General features: G+C 40.3%; 1 protein-coding gene across 1 annotated transcript; it reads left to right on the top strand.

The window, feature by feature from the left end:
- The first annotated feature begins 345 nt into the window (after positions 1-345).
- itga2b (integrin, alpha 2b) lies at positions 346-15,960 on the top strand. Its single transcript, XM_030793975.1, has 30 exons — positions 346-509; positions 1,004-1,134; positions 1,515-1,612; positions 1,723-1,879; positions 2,262-2,311; positions 2,646-2,691; positions 3,036-3,158; positions 3,437-3,481; positions 3,581-3,624; positions 4,068-4,130; positions 4,411-4,463; positions 4,796-5,007; positions 6,117-6,302; positions 7,566-7,611; positions 7,998-8,105; positions 8,593-8,648; positions 9,173-9,324; positions 10,122-10,226; positions 10,849-10,916; positions 11,415-11,562; positions 12,060-12,152; positions 12,801-12,880; positions 13,075-13,155; positions 13,508-13,613; positions 13,709-13,861; positions 14,195-14,305; positions 14,726-14,842; positions 15,029-15,130; positions 15,395-15,517; positions 15,880-15,960. Exons 1-30 carry the CDS (start codon positions 346-348, stop codon positions 15,958-15,960), a joined length of 3,102 nt encoding a protein of 1,033 aa, XP_030649835.1.
- The last annotated feature ends 260 nt before the right edge of the window (positions 15,961-16,220 follow it).

Raw genomic sequence — 16,220 nt, 5'->3', positions numbered from 1 at the left:
GCACGCCCCAGAAGTGTGGTAATATGCACTGTCAGCTAGTGAATATCAAGAGGAAACAAAACAAAGTCTCAAGTTTGTATGTAGTGTCAATAGGAAAAGAAAAAAAAAATGGCTTCCCACACTCTGCTGAAGGAAGCTTCTCTGGTCTTTATCAGCACAACACTCACCCAGAACAACCACAGAAAACAGATATGGTAGAAAATGCCACAAACCCGATGTTTTATGCACAGCTCGAGATAACTGCAGCTGTCAAACACACGTAAGCATTAAAATTAACACAATAAGGAAGACCAAGGCTTTTGTCAGTTTTCTATGGGAACGCATATGTGACAGCTGCTGAAGAAGATGAAGGGTCATGCATCATTTTCCACTCTGTTTTTAACGCTTACAAGTCTCCTGTTTCCCGTCTACTCCATAAACCTCGATCTGACCAACTACACTGAGCTTTGGGGTCCTGAGGACAGCTACTTTGGATTCTCGGTGGATTTCATCGAGCAGAGAGACAAAACGTGAGTACTGCATGTAGGCCTGAAATGCACGTAGTACAGCAGATCTGACATGAGTCATCCAACTGTATGTTTGATAATGTATTGTAGATCTTTTTATTGGTGAGTGGACATAGACTTAAAAGGGATCTTAGTTTAAATAATGACATCACTTGCATTGCCTCTGTCAGATCATTTCTATGTTTCAAATATAAATACTGCATGACCTCTGATTTACTCATAAATAGTGATGGAGTTGTGCCTTAGAATGCAATGTGTCTGTTTTCTATGTATTTGTTTCCAAAAGGTAAGAACATATTCTTAAAGCCTCATCTTAGAATATAATACTTATTTCTTGAAATATCCCCTCAAAGTATATACAAAAAACTGGTAATTACAGGCGAAAATGAATAAGTCTAAGTATCTGTAACTATCTGCTCACAGTAGTTGCAACATGATTTTAGCGTGATTGCTATCTCAGAAGCCATCCTAAAATGAAGGACGTTTTGTATCCAAAGTGTGAGTATTGTTGTAGGCGCACCCAGAGCCAACACCCCCCAGCCTGGTGTTACAGCAGGGGGTTCTGTGTTCCTCTGTCCTTGGTCTTCATCTGGAGAAACCTGCCAGAGCTTGGGCTTTGACCAGAGAGGTTAGCAAAATGCTATTCTGAAGAAAGCAGTCACCTTAAAGCATGCATTCATGATTTGATATGTCACACAGTAATAATATACATAGGCTACATTGTTGTAAATGTTTTGTTGTTGCTGTTTAGCAGAACATGAAAATAATAATGTGAGATCAGACAATGTGACATAGTGGTGAGACCCGTACAGTGAAAAACAAAAAAAAAAAAAAAAAAAAAGGTTTACAGTGAGGGTTGTCAGAATGTTTTGTGTGAATTCTTTGCACACAACTCTTACTTATGGCACTCAAAAGTATTTTATCTCGTTAACAACTTCATTCCTGAAATCTCTATCCTATGCGCTTATTTTGTTTGTTTGGGTTTTTTTTCCCATCAAATGAGTAAAGGCGATGAGAATTTCACGTTTGCGAACTTCGTTCTGAAGGCCCACAAGTCCAAGCAGTGGTTTGGGTCTTCGGTGCGAGTCAAGGATCACTACATATTGGTAAGATTAGAACCGTCTTAAGGTTTTACCACGATTTGGTTATGATGTCACCATAACAATGTTCTCCCTTTTGGTCTGGGTCCGTACCATCTCTCGGCACCTCGGGGTAGGCTTGTGCGCCGCTCTTTCACTGGAATGTGTACAGGGATGGAGATGAAGCGATGAATACCCCTGTGGGAAATTGCCAAGTCCTGAACATACTTTCTGGAGAGGTAGCCAACTACGCCCCCTGCAGAGCTCTCCAAGTAGAGAAGGATTACAAATACTGTACGAGTTTGTTCTTTTTTTGTTCTTCTCACCAAGATGTGATGTTTGCAGGACAGAGTAGGCTATGATTTTGGAATAAGTGATTAAACTTACCTTGAAGTTTATATCCTAACCTGTCCAGTAACCAAATGTAAGCATATAGTTTTCAAGCAGTTTCTGCATTAGCATGAAGAGGTAAATTTCCCTAATGAATAACCTTGACCCACTTACACTATCTAAAGCTAAAGATATCTTAGCCTTAAGCTTCTTAACTTTTAGGATAGGCCTATTTAAATGGTTCTATATATAAAAGCATTTTGTATCTAATAACTTCTCCTGCATGTATTAACTTTTTATATGAAGTAGAAGATAAGCTAACACAAGCTCTGAACTCAATTTTCAGATGCTGATAGACGATACTGCGAAGCAGGATTTAGCTCTGATATAACCAAGGTGCTGCTCTCTCTTTTGTTCATCTCTATCACACACTATCATGTTAAATTATCCTTAACAAATAAATATTCAAGTCTCAGTCATATGTGCTTTACACCGTGGTAACATTTAAAACGTCAACGACAACTAATCTTACGAACCATATCTACTGATTCATGTTACATTAGAGATAAATCGTCGATTAAAGATTTATAGATATGTAATCCAAACTTAATGGTTTTGAGAATATGGATGATTATTAAGATATTTTACAATAGTAAAATAATTATAGACGTAATACTTGAGAAGTCTCCCATGTAAATTTAGCCAGTAACTCTTCATTTTCTTGCGGCAGGATGGGAGAGTGGTTCTTGGTGCCCCAGGCGGATTTTTCTTTCAAGGTGAAATTTGGGGGGGGGGGGGGGCCATGAGATTCTTCCTCTGGAAGCTGAATGATTTATTTGTTTTCTTGGATCTGTTTGTTTTCTTTTACCTCTGTGTTTTCTTTTACCCCTGTCATGTTATTTATCAGACCGTGGAGGGAGTTTCTCTCTGTCAAAGCATTTTCTGTCAGCTGGTTTTGAAGTGACCTAAAACAGAAAAGTGGATAAAAGTGATATTTCATGCTTTTAAATCGCTTACAATTGACAATGGTAAACAACTGTCATCGGTGACAATAGTGCTGTCATCAAACGTCGTCAAATAACGATAGCGCGGAATCTGATCCTGTACTTTATGTTCTTAGGTCAGATCATCACAGCACCCATTGAAAATATCATTGCCAGCAAGCAGCCTTTCTCCGAGGTCCGCCCTCTTAGAGGAGAGATGAAGTCAAATGAGAGATACGACTTTTATGACCTTTATCTTGGTAAGATTTCAGGGCAAAGAGCTCTTTTTAGCTCAAAAGATTAGCTTAAATCTCTTATGCCAGAGTCGTGCTAAAAAGTTGAAAGAAAACGCTTAGGAGATTTTGCTCCTCTCGAGAGATGAACAGTTGTATTCCAAAGCTTTTCTTCAGAAAAAGAACCACAGCTTACAATGGGGTCCAAGCAAACAACTCTTGACTGATGTGTGTGACGTTATTTGGGTTGTGGCTAAATATGTTCAACCTTTCAGGCATTTTTTGTCTTTTTTTTATTTCTTAAGGGTACTCGGTGGCTACCGGACAGTTGACAAAAGACAACACAACAGGTTAAAACAAACTTAAGACCTATTTGAAAAAGTATTGTTAACTCTTTGAGACTTATATTTCTTTCAAACAACACAAAATAATTTTTCTCTGTATCCCAGACTACGTGGTTGGTGTTCCAAATGATCGATTCACTGCTGGCTCAGTAAGGACTCTAACTTCATTTTTTGCAACAATTAAAGCTCCATACCTGCGTTTTATATCAACCCTGTGTTAAGCACTTTTCTATTAAGAAATGTTGTATTTCTAGCCCTAGGAAAGGGATTGTAAATTAATTAAGTTTTCTGACTTTTAATGTGCCACGATACAATGGCCCGTTTAATTCTGACAGAGTCCCTGGCTCAGAAGAGTTATCAAGGACCTATCCAATCAGTTTCAGCAAATGAGACTTTCAATTCAACCTTCCAACTGAATGAAATGGCGCATGCGTTTGAGAGGATGGTTCGTCGGATCTTCGTGTTTCGCTTAAGAATAGAAAATACCCTCCTTTGAGTGAGAGCGTAATAATGAAACAGAATGAACGACAGCAGGAAAAGAAACTCAAACGCTAAATTCGAAAGAACGAAAAATCTTTTGTCCTTCTTCAAGGTTAAAATTTTAGATGGATCCAGCCCTTCGCTACGCATCACTAAGTCGCTGTATGGCACCCAGGTGAGTGTTTTTTTTTTTTTTGTGCAGTTTACAATATGCATTTTGTTTCTTTGGACCTGCTCTGTATGGGGAAATCTTACAAGCCCTTTACTTGACGTGGTCCTTTAAGTATGGGGTGTTAGTAGTTATGTGTTTAGTCTGGGGAGCGAGTGCACAGTAAATGAACATGGTGTACTCTGTCCGTGCCATACACTCATGTGATGAGACATTAATGGAGATTCAAAGTCTTTCTGTGTGAAGTAACATCATAAGTACAATAAGAATGATATATATTCCACAGGTGGCTTCTTATTTTGGTCACTCTGTTGCTGTCACTGACGTCAACAATGATGGGTAGGTATCGTTCCAGATCAACACAGCAGTCTGCTTCAGCCTAAGGATACACAGTAAAAGTGTTCAGAATGCTGCAATGCCCCATAGGAAAAAAAAACAAAAAACACAGTTACCCATCCCCCCTCCCCCAAAAGAAAAAAAAGTTTTAAAAAAAATGGTTTCAGACTTTTTAAAAAGCTGAAAGGCAAAAAGTAGAGTCTCAGGCATTTTGCAAGTAAGTGCTTTCACCACTCAAACCGGTTTAAGGCACTCTTAAAATGATAAAGTGCAAAAAGAAGATACATTAAGAAAAACCTGCCTTGGAGCCTCACAACTCCTCCATGTCCATGCAGGAGAGATGACATTCTCGTCGGAGCTCCCCTTTTCATGGAGCAGTTGTCCAGTCAGCATTTGCGCGAGGTCGGCCAGGTACACGTGTACCTGCAGAGGGACGGCTCCACCTTCGACGCCGCGCCCAACCAGAAACTGACGGGCACCACCGCTTACGGTCGCTTTGGCATGGCCCTGGCTCCGCTTGGAGACCTCAACCAAGACGGCTTTAACGGTGAGGTCATCTTTCTTTCTTTTTTTTTTGTTTTACCATGTTCCACGGACATGGCAAGGTTAAAAGAGCGTCAAGGAAGCCTGCCAAAAGCAGACAGGGAGGGTTTTAAGAGAGATCTAAATGCAAGGAAGGAGGATGATGTCATAGAGGAATGTCCGGAACATTACTGCTGAGTTAGAAGAATGCTGAGTTTCATCAATGTCACTATAAACAAGAGCAGCATGTCTTCTCCCTCTTTTACCATTCTCTTAAATCCAGCAGAGGCACTCCAATTTTTTTGAATTAATTCAAGGAGACTCTTGTACCTAAATGTGTGCATTTCAATTTATTATCACCACTACCCACATAAGTTACAGGAAAAAAAAATAGATAAATAAATAAAGCATCGCAAAATCACTTTGTGCCGAGCACAAAGTTAAAAGATTTATATTTCAAAGAAAAAAAAAAAGACTCTGTGAGTCATCAGCTGGGTTTCATTAAAATAGTCATCAACTGCTTTTCACTTCAGGAGCTCTACTTCAAAATGAAGCTTAATAAAAGATTAGGCACTTAAACATGCTGGTAAATTGGCACAAATTCAGTTCTTTTAAACAGAGACATTAATCTCCGCTAGGCAATTTGTTGTAAAGGCATTAGAAGATCTGTGGATCACCACACTTTCCAGAAACTATCGATTCTGATGTGGAATTAATTTGAAGAAAATAACGGGTCTCTGAGCCAATTGGCTCTGGAGGCATAGACTTTCCTGGCGCTTTCTTCAAGGTTCTCAGTCTCTCTTGAGAGGACCGCAGTCCTCAGCATGTATATAGTGGTCATTGACTCCAATTTGGGTTTAGCTTCACATGCTATCTTAATTTACTGCCAAACATCTTTCCAAATCTCCTCCTCACACTCATACCCACTGTACCTGTATGAGGAACATGCTGACTTAGTAGCATATCTATACCAAACCAATCTGACTGTTTGAATAACTTAGACTGGGATACTTGGGCAAGAATTACCCAGTTATGCATAGCGTCTGCATGTCTCCAGAAGTGGGCTGGGGAGACACTTTTTATAGGTGCACTGAGGTTGCTTAATGACTGTTCCTCTCCTCTTTTTGTGGTCAGATGTGGCTGTTGGCTCGCCAAGCTCCGTCGGAGATGGTCGAGTTTTTATTTTCATGGGCGAGAGTGCCGGCTTGACACTGCAGTACGCCCAAGTCTTGGAAAGCCCCTTCCGTGCTCCTGGAAAATTAGCCGGGTTCGGTTTTACCTTGAGAGGGGGCGTCGACATTGATGACAACGGCTACCCAGGTCGGTGTTTGAGGCAGGATCTATATACGCCGCGTAGAGTAAAACGCTGACTGAAGCTATAGTTAGCGTAGCCCCCTGTGACACAAAGCCTTCCAAAAGGACAGAACAGAACTAATACATTGCATTAAAAAAAATTAATTCCCTTTCAGTGCCCTTATCTCCATCAGAATGGGTCAGTTATTACCCCATTACGTGTGGCATTAAACTGTCTAATGTATAATGCATTAAAAAAAAAACTGTCTAATGTATCCAGTGTGTTCTTGGAGGCCTGTTCCTGTTGGACCATTCTAAGCATTGAATGCAAGACATTCTATGTTAATAAAGCACAGATGGAATATTCACAACATTGTGTTTTCCATCTAATTGCAATTTCATTACAGGCCTTGTGTGGACAAAAGAGAAAAATTATAGTTATGTTATAGTGCAATGTTTAAAATTACCATGCGATAAGTGTTGTAATTTCAGATTACGTTCTTACAAGCTCTTACTGAACATTGTGTTAAGTTACAGGTAGAAGAGAAATACCGTAATTATATCTCGACACCGCAAGATTTAAAAAAAAAACAAAAAAAAAAAAAAAAACAATAACAACATGATTATTGTGCCTTAGGTTGTAATCCAAACAGTTACACAGATGACAGAAATACTAAAATCGTTTGAGACTTTAAGGAAGGTCTCTCCTCCTAGTTCACGTTGCAGCCAAGTAAAACTTTCTTTTGTTTTTTTGCTGTTAGTTTTCCGTACTGACAGACAGAAAGCGTTTAGTTAACCTAAGAGAAACTTCGGTGTCATCCAAGGGCAGTTTTATTAAGCACCGTGAACCTCGTGAGACTGAACAAATGGATGCAGGTTCGGACCAGCGGACCCCGGGGGCCCAATCTTACACGGCGATGCTTTTTGACAGACAATGCCTCTGGCTCCTGAAAAAAAAAAAAAAAAAAAAGAAGCCCTTGGCTCTCTTTGTCTCATTCTCCCTTTTGGCAGAAAGTTACTCCTCAAGACACCTCCTCCAGACAAAGCGGTCCCTTTTTTTGTCCTCCTTTTCTCTCTGTTTGAGTAATTGGACCAGCATTTATTTAGGTTCACAGTTACGTCTGAGAGGCACAGTGCTTGTATTTGTAATCTTTTCAATGGCTATAACTGGCAGTCAATGAATTTGGGTTTTTTTGGGGGGTTTTTTTTGTTTTCTTAGAGGTGTCATGTCTGGTCATTTCGCTGTCCAGTTTTACCCATTGTGTCTTGCGTTTGCTCTTTGATTTGTAGATCTTGCTGTTGGAGCGTGGGGTGTGAGCAAAGTGGCTGTGTACAGGTATAGCAAAATGGACGAGGTGGCATCATCGCCCATGAGTGTGTGATCTGCAGCTCTGTGTGTGTGTGCGTGTGTGTGCGTGCGTGTGTGTGTGTGTGTGTGTGTTTGTGTGTGTGCGTGTGTGTGTGTGTGTGTGTGTGTGTGTGTGTGTGTGTGTGTGTGTTATGGATGTGTGTGCATTATAGATGCATGTGTACATGCACGAGTGAGATATGAGTATCTTGAGACCTTTGTGAAAGCCAGTGAATTTGAATCGGTCCTAAGATGTTGAATCTGGATCAAAATAGAACAGTAAAATGAGTGTGTGTGTGTGTGTGTGTGTGTGTGTGTGTGTGTGTGTGTGTGTGTGTGTGTGTGTGTGTGTGTGTGTGTGTGTGTTTCATCAGAGCACAGGCAGTGGTGAAGGCGAAAGCTCAGCTTTCCATCCAACCAGATTTCCTTAACCCTGATGTCAAACAGTGTGCTCTTCCCCAAACCAGCACACATGTCTCCTGGTAAGACTCAAGTCTCCGGACAAGCACTTTATTGCTTCCAGGACATCGATTCATTTCACTTCTATGGCAGCCTGCGCACTATGCTGAGGAAAGTACAAGACTGAATAGTTAGACAATTCAATAAACCATCACAGATTTGGTGTGGTGAGATGTCAGTCTTAACATAGAAGCCCAAAATGCACTTAATGTCAAAGAAATGCTTCAGACTGCACATTTGTAGACTGTAATACAAAAGACTGTAATACAAAAGACAATGATACATGTCTGTTACTCATTAATTTAACACAGACACACACACACACACACACACTCACACACACACACACACACACACACACTCACACACACATGCACACACACACACACACACACACACACACAAACACACACGCACGCACACAATTGCAAGACGAACCCATCTCCGATCATTAGAAGCACAGGTTTTCCCATCTAACCATTTTTCTCTTTTTTGTTTCTTCCCTCTTAGTTTCACTATTATGATGTGCATCAGTGTGTCTGGGTACAGAATCCCAGAGAAAATTGGTAGGAAACCTTGATATTGTTCTTTGTCATTTAGAGTCGATTTGTATTTGTTAGAATTAGTCCGTTTTTACAGTTAGTTTTAGAGTCGGTTTTAAACACAATGCCTTCCTTGTTCTAAGCGGCCACTCTCTTTATGAATGAGGGAATAAAAATAGTTGTGGTCTCTAATGCAAAGCTTTTGAATCTTTAATAGAGGAAACTCACAATGACTGTGCCTTAACCGTCCAAAAAAAAAAAAAAAAAACAAGCTATCCAAATATTGCTCAATTACAGAAACAGTTGCGGGGCCCGCATTGAAATGTTTCTTGCCTGGTAAAGTTCTAAAGAAAGAGAGAGTCAGAAAAACTCAAGCACCAAGTAGATTTAACAGACAAAGCACAGAGAGAGAGTGAGTTTCAGAGTTTGTCGTGAAATATCGAAATATTTTAGGAGCTATGAAATATTCTCTCCGATTGTCACATTATCTCTGTGGTCTTATTATTATTATTTTTTTTTAATGTTCCCTGAAAAAACTTCTCCTCCAGTGCTGGATACGGAACTCCAACTGGACACGATGAAGCAAATTATGGCCAGGAGAACTTTGCTGTTACAGACCAGTCAACCGAAAGAACAATTCCAACTCAACGTTACCGCAGACACTGGAAAAACATGCAAAACCATGACCGCCTATCTGCTGGTAAGACGTTAAAACGTCCCCTCTGCTTCAACCGAGACTTTTCTACTTTTGACCCCGTTCTCAATAACACAGCTTGAAGTAAAAATAAATAAAAATAGCTCAGAGAGCAAGTGATGACTCACTCAGAAGCCCCTTTGGGATCAGGAAATAAAACACACACACACACACACACACACACTAAGCAACGCTGTTCCCTAGTCACTCCATGCTCTTATCACTTCCACAAATGCAGGCATCAGTGTGACTGAGGCCAGAAGAACATGCGGTCGGTGCTTTGCCACTCCACCGATCCCGGTCCACACACTTCTCTTTACCTTGCGCGTCAGTTCTGCACTGAATGGGAGTTTTGAGTTGCTCTGTGTAACACAATCCTGACTTTTTTCTGCTGTAGGTCTTTGCGTGATGCGTGTTGTATTTGCATATTAACTGGTTGACAATCAAAGGTTGCCCTGTTTAGGGCCGGTTTGGGGTTTTTTTCGTTTGTTTGTTTGTTTGTTTGTTTGTTTGTTTGCTTGCTTGCTTTATCAGAGCAAATTCAGTGACCTTTTTTTTGAAGCGGCGTAAAAGATTTTGGAAAGTTGTGACACCACTTTTTTGTGTCATCATTTATGTATTAAGGGTTTGTTTTTGTTTTTTTGTTTTTGTTTTTCTCTAATCTATGAAACTTGAGAGACTCCTTTTGCACTGCATTGCTCGTTTGCAAAATCTTCCACAAATAAAGTCTGTCCTCTAACACAAAAGATGTCGATGGTCATCCGTAAAACTCAGCGCGCGTATTTCTTCCGTTTCAGCCAGAGACAGATTTCAAAGACAAACTCAGCCCAATTTTCATCTCTGTTAGCTACAAACTGAGCAAGTCCCAAGCCGCTGTGTTACAAGACCAGACTACTGCTGTTGCACAGGTGAGCGTCATGAGAAAGTTCTCACAGCGGCTTCACCGCTTTCAAGACGTTTCTTCCCGTAATGAACCGCAAAATATGGTTAAACATGTTCATTAAAATGACGTATTTTGTTCCTTAAAATGACGTATTCCATCATACAGACTGAGGTTTGACAGCCAGTACGCCATAAGATGATTGAAAAGTTTGCATACGTGTGTAAGTTTTGAGTTAAAGTTTCAAGTTTATTTAGAGGTCGATATCACTATTTAAAGTCTCAAAGGGTTTTACATGCCCACAACAAACAAAACAGGACGTAACGTGTAACGTGTGAGTAATGCACGTCAGTCATTTGCTTGTAAAGTAAATGAATGCAAATGATACACGCTGATGGTTTTGATGACTGAATTTATTCATGTGTTTCTAATGTTTGAATTGATTAAATCATAAGAGCTTCATCTGGAGGGAAACACTCACCATCGCATAACGGTTTTCTGATTATGATTGGCAGCTATGACATGGGAATCAGCGTGGTGTTAGCGTGCATTTTTATGTGTTTCAGTTTATAGACATAACGTGTGTTCATATCCGTTACCATCTCCTGTACTCTACTGTTTGCGTGTGTGTGTGTGTGTGTGTACTTTAGACACGAATTATTCTGGACTGTGGTGAAGATAATATCTGTATCCCTGACTTGGTGCTATCTGCAGTTTCGTAAGTGTTTTCGCCACGCCCACATTTGCAGTCTTTTGTGTCATTTCATTCATTACCGGAAATATGTCTCTTTAAATCTGTCAATAACTGCATAATAACAGAGAAAAATGTGTGGGGACAAAAAAAGATTTGCCACAAACATCATGTACTGTAACATTATCTGAATTTGCAATATATTGTGAAAATCTTCTGCCTCAGGTCAGCAAATATGTAATTAACAAGGTTTTTTTTTCTTTTTCATTCTTTTCCAAATTCCAGTTTCAGTGGTCTTTCAAAAAGTTCATTCGTTCTCATTGTGGTAGCTACCAACCCACGTACACCCTTTTCCGTGGCGAGCCTGATAGTAAAACCAAGGTTTTGCCAATTGAATCATACAGAGGATTCAAACCCACGCTTACCTGTCCTGCATTCAGTAAAACGTAACCTAACAGAAGCGGAGGTCTTCTAATAGCGCATTTTACTACTAATGCGACTGCTCTGAATCGTCTTCCGCCGCAGGGAAACGAAAGTTCTCCTGGTGGGAGACGAGAGCCCGGCGCTGTTGATTGTGCAGGCGGAGAACAGGGGAGAGGGAGCGTATGAGACCGAGTTACAGATCTGGCCCCCCGCCAACACACATTATCAGGGAGTGCTGAGTGACAGAGAGGTGAAAAACCCACTTCTTATTTCTCCACTTGCTGTTTCCTTTTAGAGGTGACAGGGATACGTCTTACAGTTATATGTGATATTCTGATTTCTAAAAAAAATGATACTTTTCAATTAACTTACCAAATACATCTTACTCTGAGAACTCCACATTAAACAGTTAGGCAGTGAACTAATCTTTGTCTTGGTTTGGTTTGCATTCTTCCTGTCTTGTAAGTCGCTTTGGATAAAAGCCTCTGCTGAATGAAGATAAATGTAATGTGAATGTAATGTAATCTGATGTTTATATTAAGTATGTTGCAGGATACATAGTTAACTTGTGGTAAAGTTTAATACATTTGAGGGTATCTAGTATTACGCTGAAATTGGATGGCATATTGTCATGTTTACAAGGTATGGAAGTGCTTTGTTCTGGCTGGACCCAGAGTTGTGGGGCCAGTTGGAAAGCCGCGTCGTAGGATCCAAGGGGATATTCACGGCTTGTGGGGTGTGTTTCAGGGTTTCACTCGTTTGGTCTGTGCGCAGAGGAAAGACAACGGGACCATAGTTGTGGTTTGTGACTTGGGAAATCCCATGAAAACAGGCCAGAAGGTAACAAAAGATATTTCATTTGAACTAAGCTTTCGAAACAAATCCATCCCCTTGATCTTTGTTGTTGAAGTTTAGTGATGTTGTTTGAAGTTTAGTGATGATCAACAGATTCCATTTAGAGAGGCAATGGGCAGACAGTTTCATATTAAAAGCAGAGGAATACCTGGCTTCTAGAATGTTCTATGATTGCTTTTCTTTTACGCATTTAAACACATTACTTTCAAGACATGTCTGCAAGTCTCAAGTCATTAGTGATAGCCTCTATTCATTTGCAAAGACTATCTGAAGTTACAGTGCTCTGCGCTATAAAAAATTGATTGCCGAAGCAAATTTCTTTCAATGTCAGTATTAACAGTCCTTGTTCAAATTCATATAGCGCAGAAAGTCCATACAGAATTTATATACCTATGCTCCATTTCAACACCCTCATCATTTTTTCATAATTAGATTTATTGTGGATAGTCTCTTGACTCTGGTAGAGTAATTTTTCATCCAGTTCAGTCCACAACTTCAGATATGACATGTCTTCTTTTCTCTTTTCCGAAATACGTGTGTTCAGTCTTCATCTGAGAATAAGATGTTCTTGAACAAAATGTACTTGTGCAGACAGTGAATTTTAAATCTTTCCACTTTTCTCTCTCCATGTAGCTCAAAGCGGGTCTCCTGTTCAGTGTGGGAAGCTTGGAAGAGGTGGAGAGCCATGTATCTTTCTATTTGCAAATGAAAAGGCAAGAAACACATTCTTTTTTTTTCTTCACTTTGTTTCCAATCACCTTTCAAAACCATTCCATTTTTTTTTTTTTTTGTTAAGACTTACACAGAATGTTCGATCACTCTCACACGTGCAGTAGAATTTTTTTTTTCCGTCATGTAAGAAAGCACATTTTGCGTTTTGGCTTGATACTCCTTGTGCTATGTGCAGTAAGAATAGCCAGAGACCAGACAGCGACGTGGTCCATTTGAGGATTAATGTCAGTGCCGAGGCTACGCTGGAGATGCGGGGGTGAGAAAGAAAGTTTTTTTTTGTTTGTTTGTTTTTTTTGAAACCATGTCTTTATCACCGCGAACACACCACATCCGAGACAGGGGAGATAACAGCGCTGTTGAAGCACTGTGAACGTACTGGGACTTCAGAGTCTCGCATTGAGAACGACCCCTATTAGTGTGGGTCAGTTGCATTTAGAAACATACAAATCAGAAAAAAATAAAATAAAATAATTAACAGTCGGAAGGGATGTGGTTTTGCTAAGACGCCGTTTCTTTGTGTAAAGTCGCCACAATTTAGCAATGGCGTTATGTCGTAATCAGAGGTTAGTGCTGTTTATTGTGACAGATTATCTGAAATATGTCTGCAGTGGCTCTTCCCCACCTGAATGTGTCCTTCCTATTGCGAAATGGGAACCTAAGCTACACCCAAAGACTTTGGATGAAGTGGGTCCACTCGTGGAACATGTTTATGAGGTAAAATACCGCGCAAAGACTATCACATGTATTATTTTTCTGAAGCAGTTGTCTACCTTCAACAGTGCACGTTATAGACTTGTTTGCAATGACAGCTGAGGAATTTGGGCCCAAGTACAGTTGACGTTCGGGTGGAAGTCGAGCTCCCAACGCAACATAATGGATCCAATCTACTCTACGTGTTCGCCAACGCATCAGAAGAGTTCCTCACTTGTGAAACGACAGCCTCAGACATTGACAAATATGGGGTGAGGGAGCCATCTCCTGGTGAAAACTAGAAATTACATCGCAGCGTTTGAAATTTCAAAAGTTTGGGGGCTTATCCCCCATTGTTTTATAAATTATTGCTATAAAACTACCTTGGATGATTTTGAAGAGCTTTTTGGGTACAATTTCGCATTTGCATAATACCTGTTCAATAAGGTCCATTCACTAGTGATGGAGTATTTGAGTTTGGTAGTTAGGTAGAGTTTAAAATGAAAATAAAAGCAAGTGCTAATTAGGTGTAGGATTAGTCCTATGCCCCTATGTAGCAGGTGCAAACTTAAACTCTTATTAATTTCTTATCGCTCTGGGTTTAGTTAATGAAACAAGACACCATGAACATAACCAGGGATGTTCACCACTTTAATAAGCGCGACACAGGACATCTTGAGCAACCAGTTTACCGCCGGAGAGAGACTGTCCATGTGGTAAGTATTTTTCACCTGTTGTCATTTTTGGCAATGACCAAAAACAAAACAACAACAACAACAAAAATCTAACTATAACATTTAATACCTCAAATTTACCACAAGGGAATGATACAGCCACACATTTTGAAATCTTGCTTTACTGCACTGCCTTTTGTGTTCGCTGTAAACATAAACGTTAAAAAAAAAAAAAAATATATATATATATATATATATATATATATATATATATATATATACACTTACATATATAGCAAAAGCAAAAGCATGTACACATCCATTGTAAAAGTGCACACGATGCACTTTGGTCTCTCCCCAGTCGGCAGATGTTGGCTTGTGAGGAGACTTTTAAGAACGCTTCCTGGTGGTGCACGTGTAGCCGAAATATTCAGTATTTCGAGATTGTCCGTTCTTTTCCAGAACTGCTCCGGTGGGGAACCGTGTCTTCTGTTTTCGTGCGTTGCCACTGGTTTACAGAGAGAGGGGAGAGCAGTCGTGAGACTAATGGCCAGACTCTGGGTACAAACCTTCCTGGAGGTGAATAAAAGAATCTTCTCGTTTTAAAATCCACTGCCTGGTTAGAAGAACAATTTTTAAACAAAGTATCGTGGAGCTTTCTGTCTGTTTGTTTGTTTAATTTTAGGTGAAGCGTGTTAACTAGGGCTCTAAAACAATTTCTCCTCCTCTCCTCTCCTCTCTCTCTCTCCCCCTTTCCCTCTCCAGAGACCTTATGAAAATTATGTCCTCCAGTCCACAGCTCGTTATGAGGTTGTGAGCATGCACTCAAAGGTACAACCAGCGATCCTCCCTAGCGGATACGCACAGGTGAGATCAACACTGGGTGCTTCCTCGTTACACATTGCTCGTCGCCTCATCGCACAGCAAATTCACTAGTGTTAAATTAACACTCGGCACGAACGTATTAGACCCACATATACTCTCTTACTGTTGATATAACACCCCCGGTGTTCATTTGCGATTACCCAGCATGTTTAGACTGATATCTCAAAACCCAGCTGTACAGTTCCAGCTGTAGTCTTTGTTATAACTGTAGATATAAATACAGTCTCGGTACATGCTGTTTTGTAGACAGAGACCAGTGTAGTGTGGAGACTGGCAGATGGAGAAAGGGAAGTTCCTTTTTGGTGGTTTGTCGTTTCCATTATTACTGGCCTCATTCTCCTGGCACTGCTGAGTTACATCTTCTTGAAGGTATTTCCACAATTTGAACAGCAGGTGGCACTATCTTCGCTGTCAATACCTAAAGACTTTCCATATCTGAAAACACATATGACATGGGCTGCCTCCATTAGCATACAGTTCATATGTTCAAGACGGGGGTTTATTGCACTTTTCACCTCTAGCTAAGTAAACAACATTTCTGATCAAACTGACAAACACATAAACAAACCCTTGGATAGTTATATTAGATGTTTAGTCTCGAGCTTTATCAACAATGTCTAGTTATTCAAATCCAGACTGTATGTTTGGAAACACTTTCACTGTCAGTGTATGTATGCAAATTCAGAATTGTATGTTGTGCTCGGTAAAACTCAAGAATGTTTCCTTCTCAGATGGGATTTTTCAAGCGTTCCCGGCCACCGTCCAGTGGGGACGAAGATGAGAACCAGGGCCTGAGCGGAGAGGATGGGTAGGCCAAAATGTCGTCTTACCCAAAGACTTGACTGAGGCCGAAAAGGACGTTCGACTAAATTTGACCTTGAGCCAGTCCTTCATCGACACGACACGTTTTTTTAAGCATTTCTCCTCTGATAGCCCACACCAAGACTCCTTACAGCTCCTACAACCTCCAGACTTTCTTTTAATCCAACGAGGAGCAGCTAAAGCCATTTGTGTCCTCTGCTTTTGACGCCTTTCACCTTTTTTTTTTTAACCCGCAAATTTTTCTATTTGT

Source organism: Chanos chanos, chromosome 16 (assembly GCF_902362185.1).
Source record: "Chanos chanos chromosome 16, fChaCha1.1, whole genome shotgun sequence".
Classification (NCBI taxonomy): Eukaryota; Metazoa; Chordata; class Actinopteri; order Gonorynchiformes; family Chanidae; genus Chanos; species Chanos chanos.
This window is presented reverse-complemented; position numbering and strand designations above follow the sequence as displayed.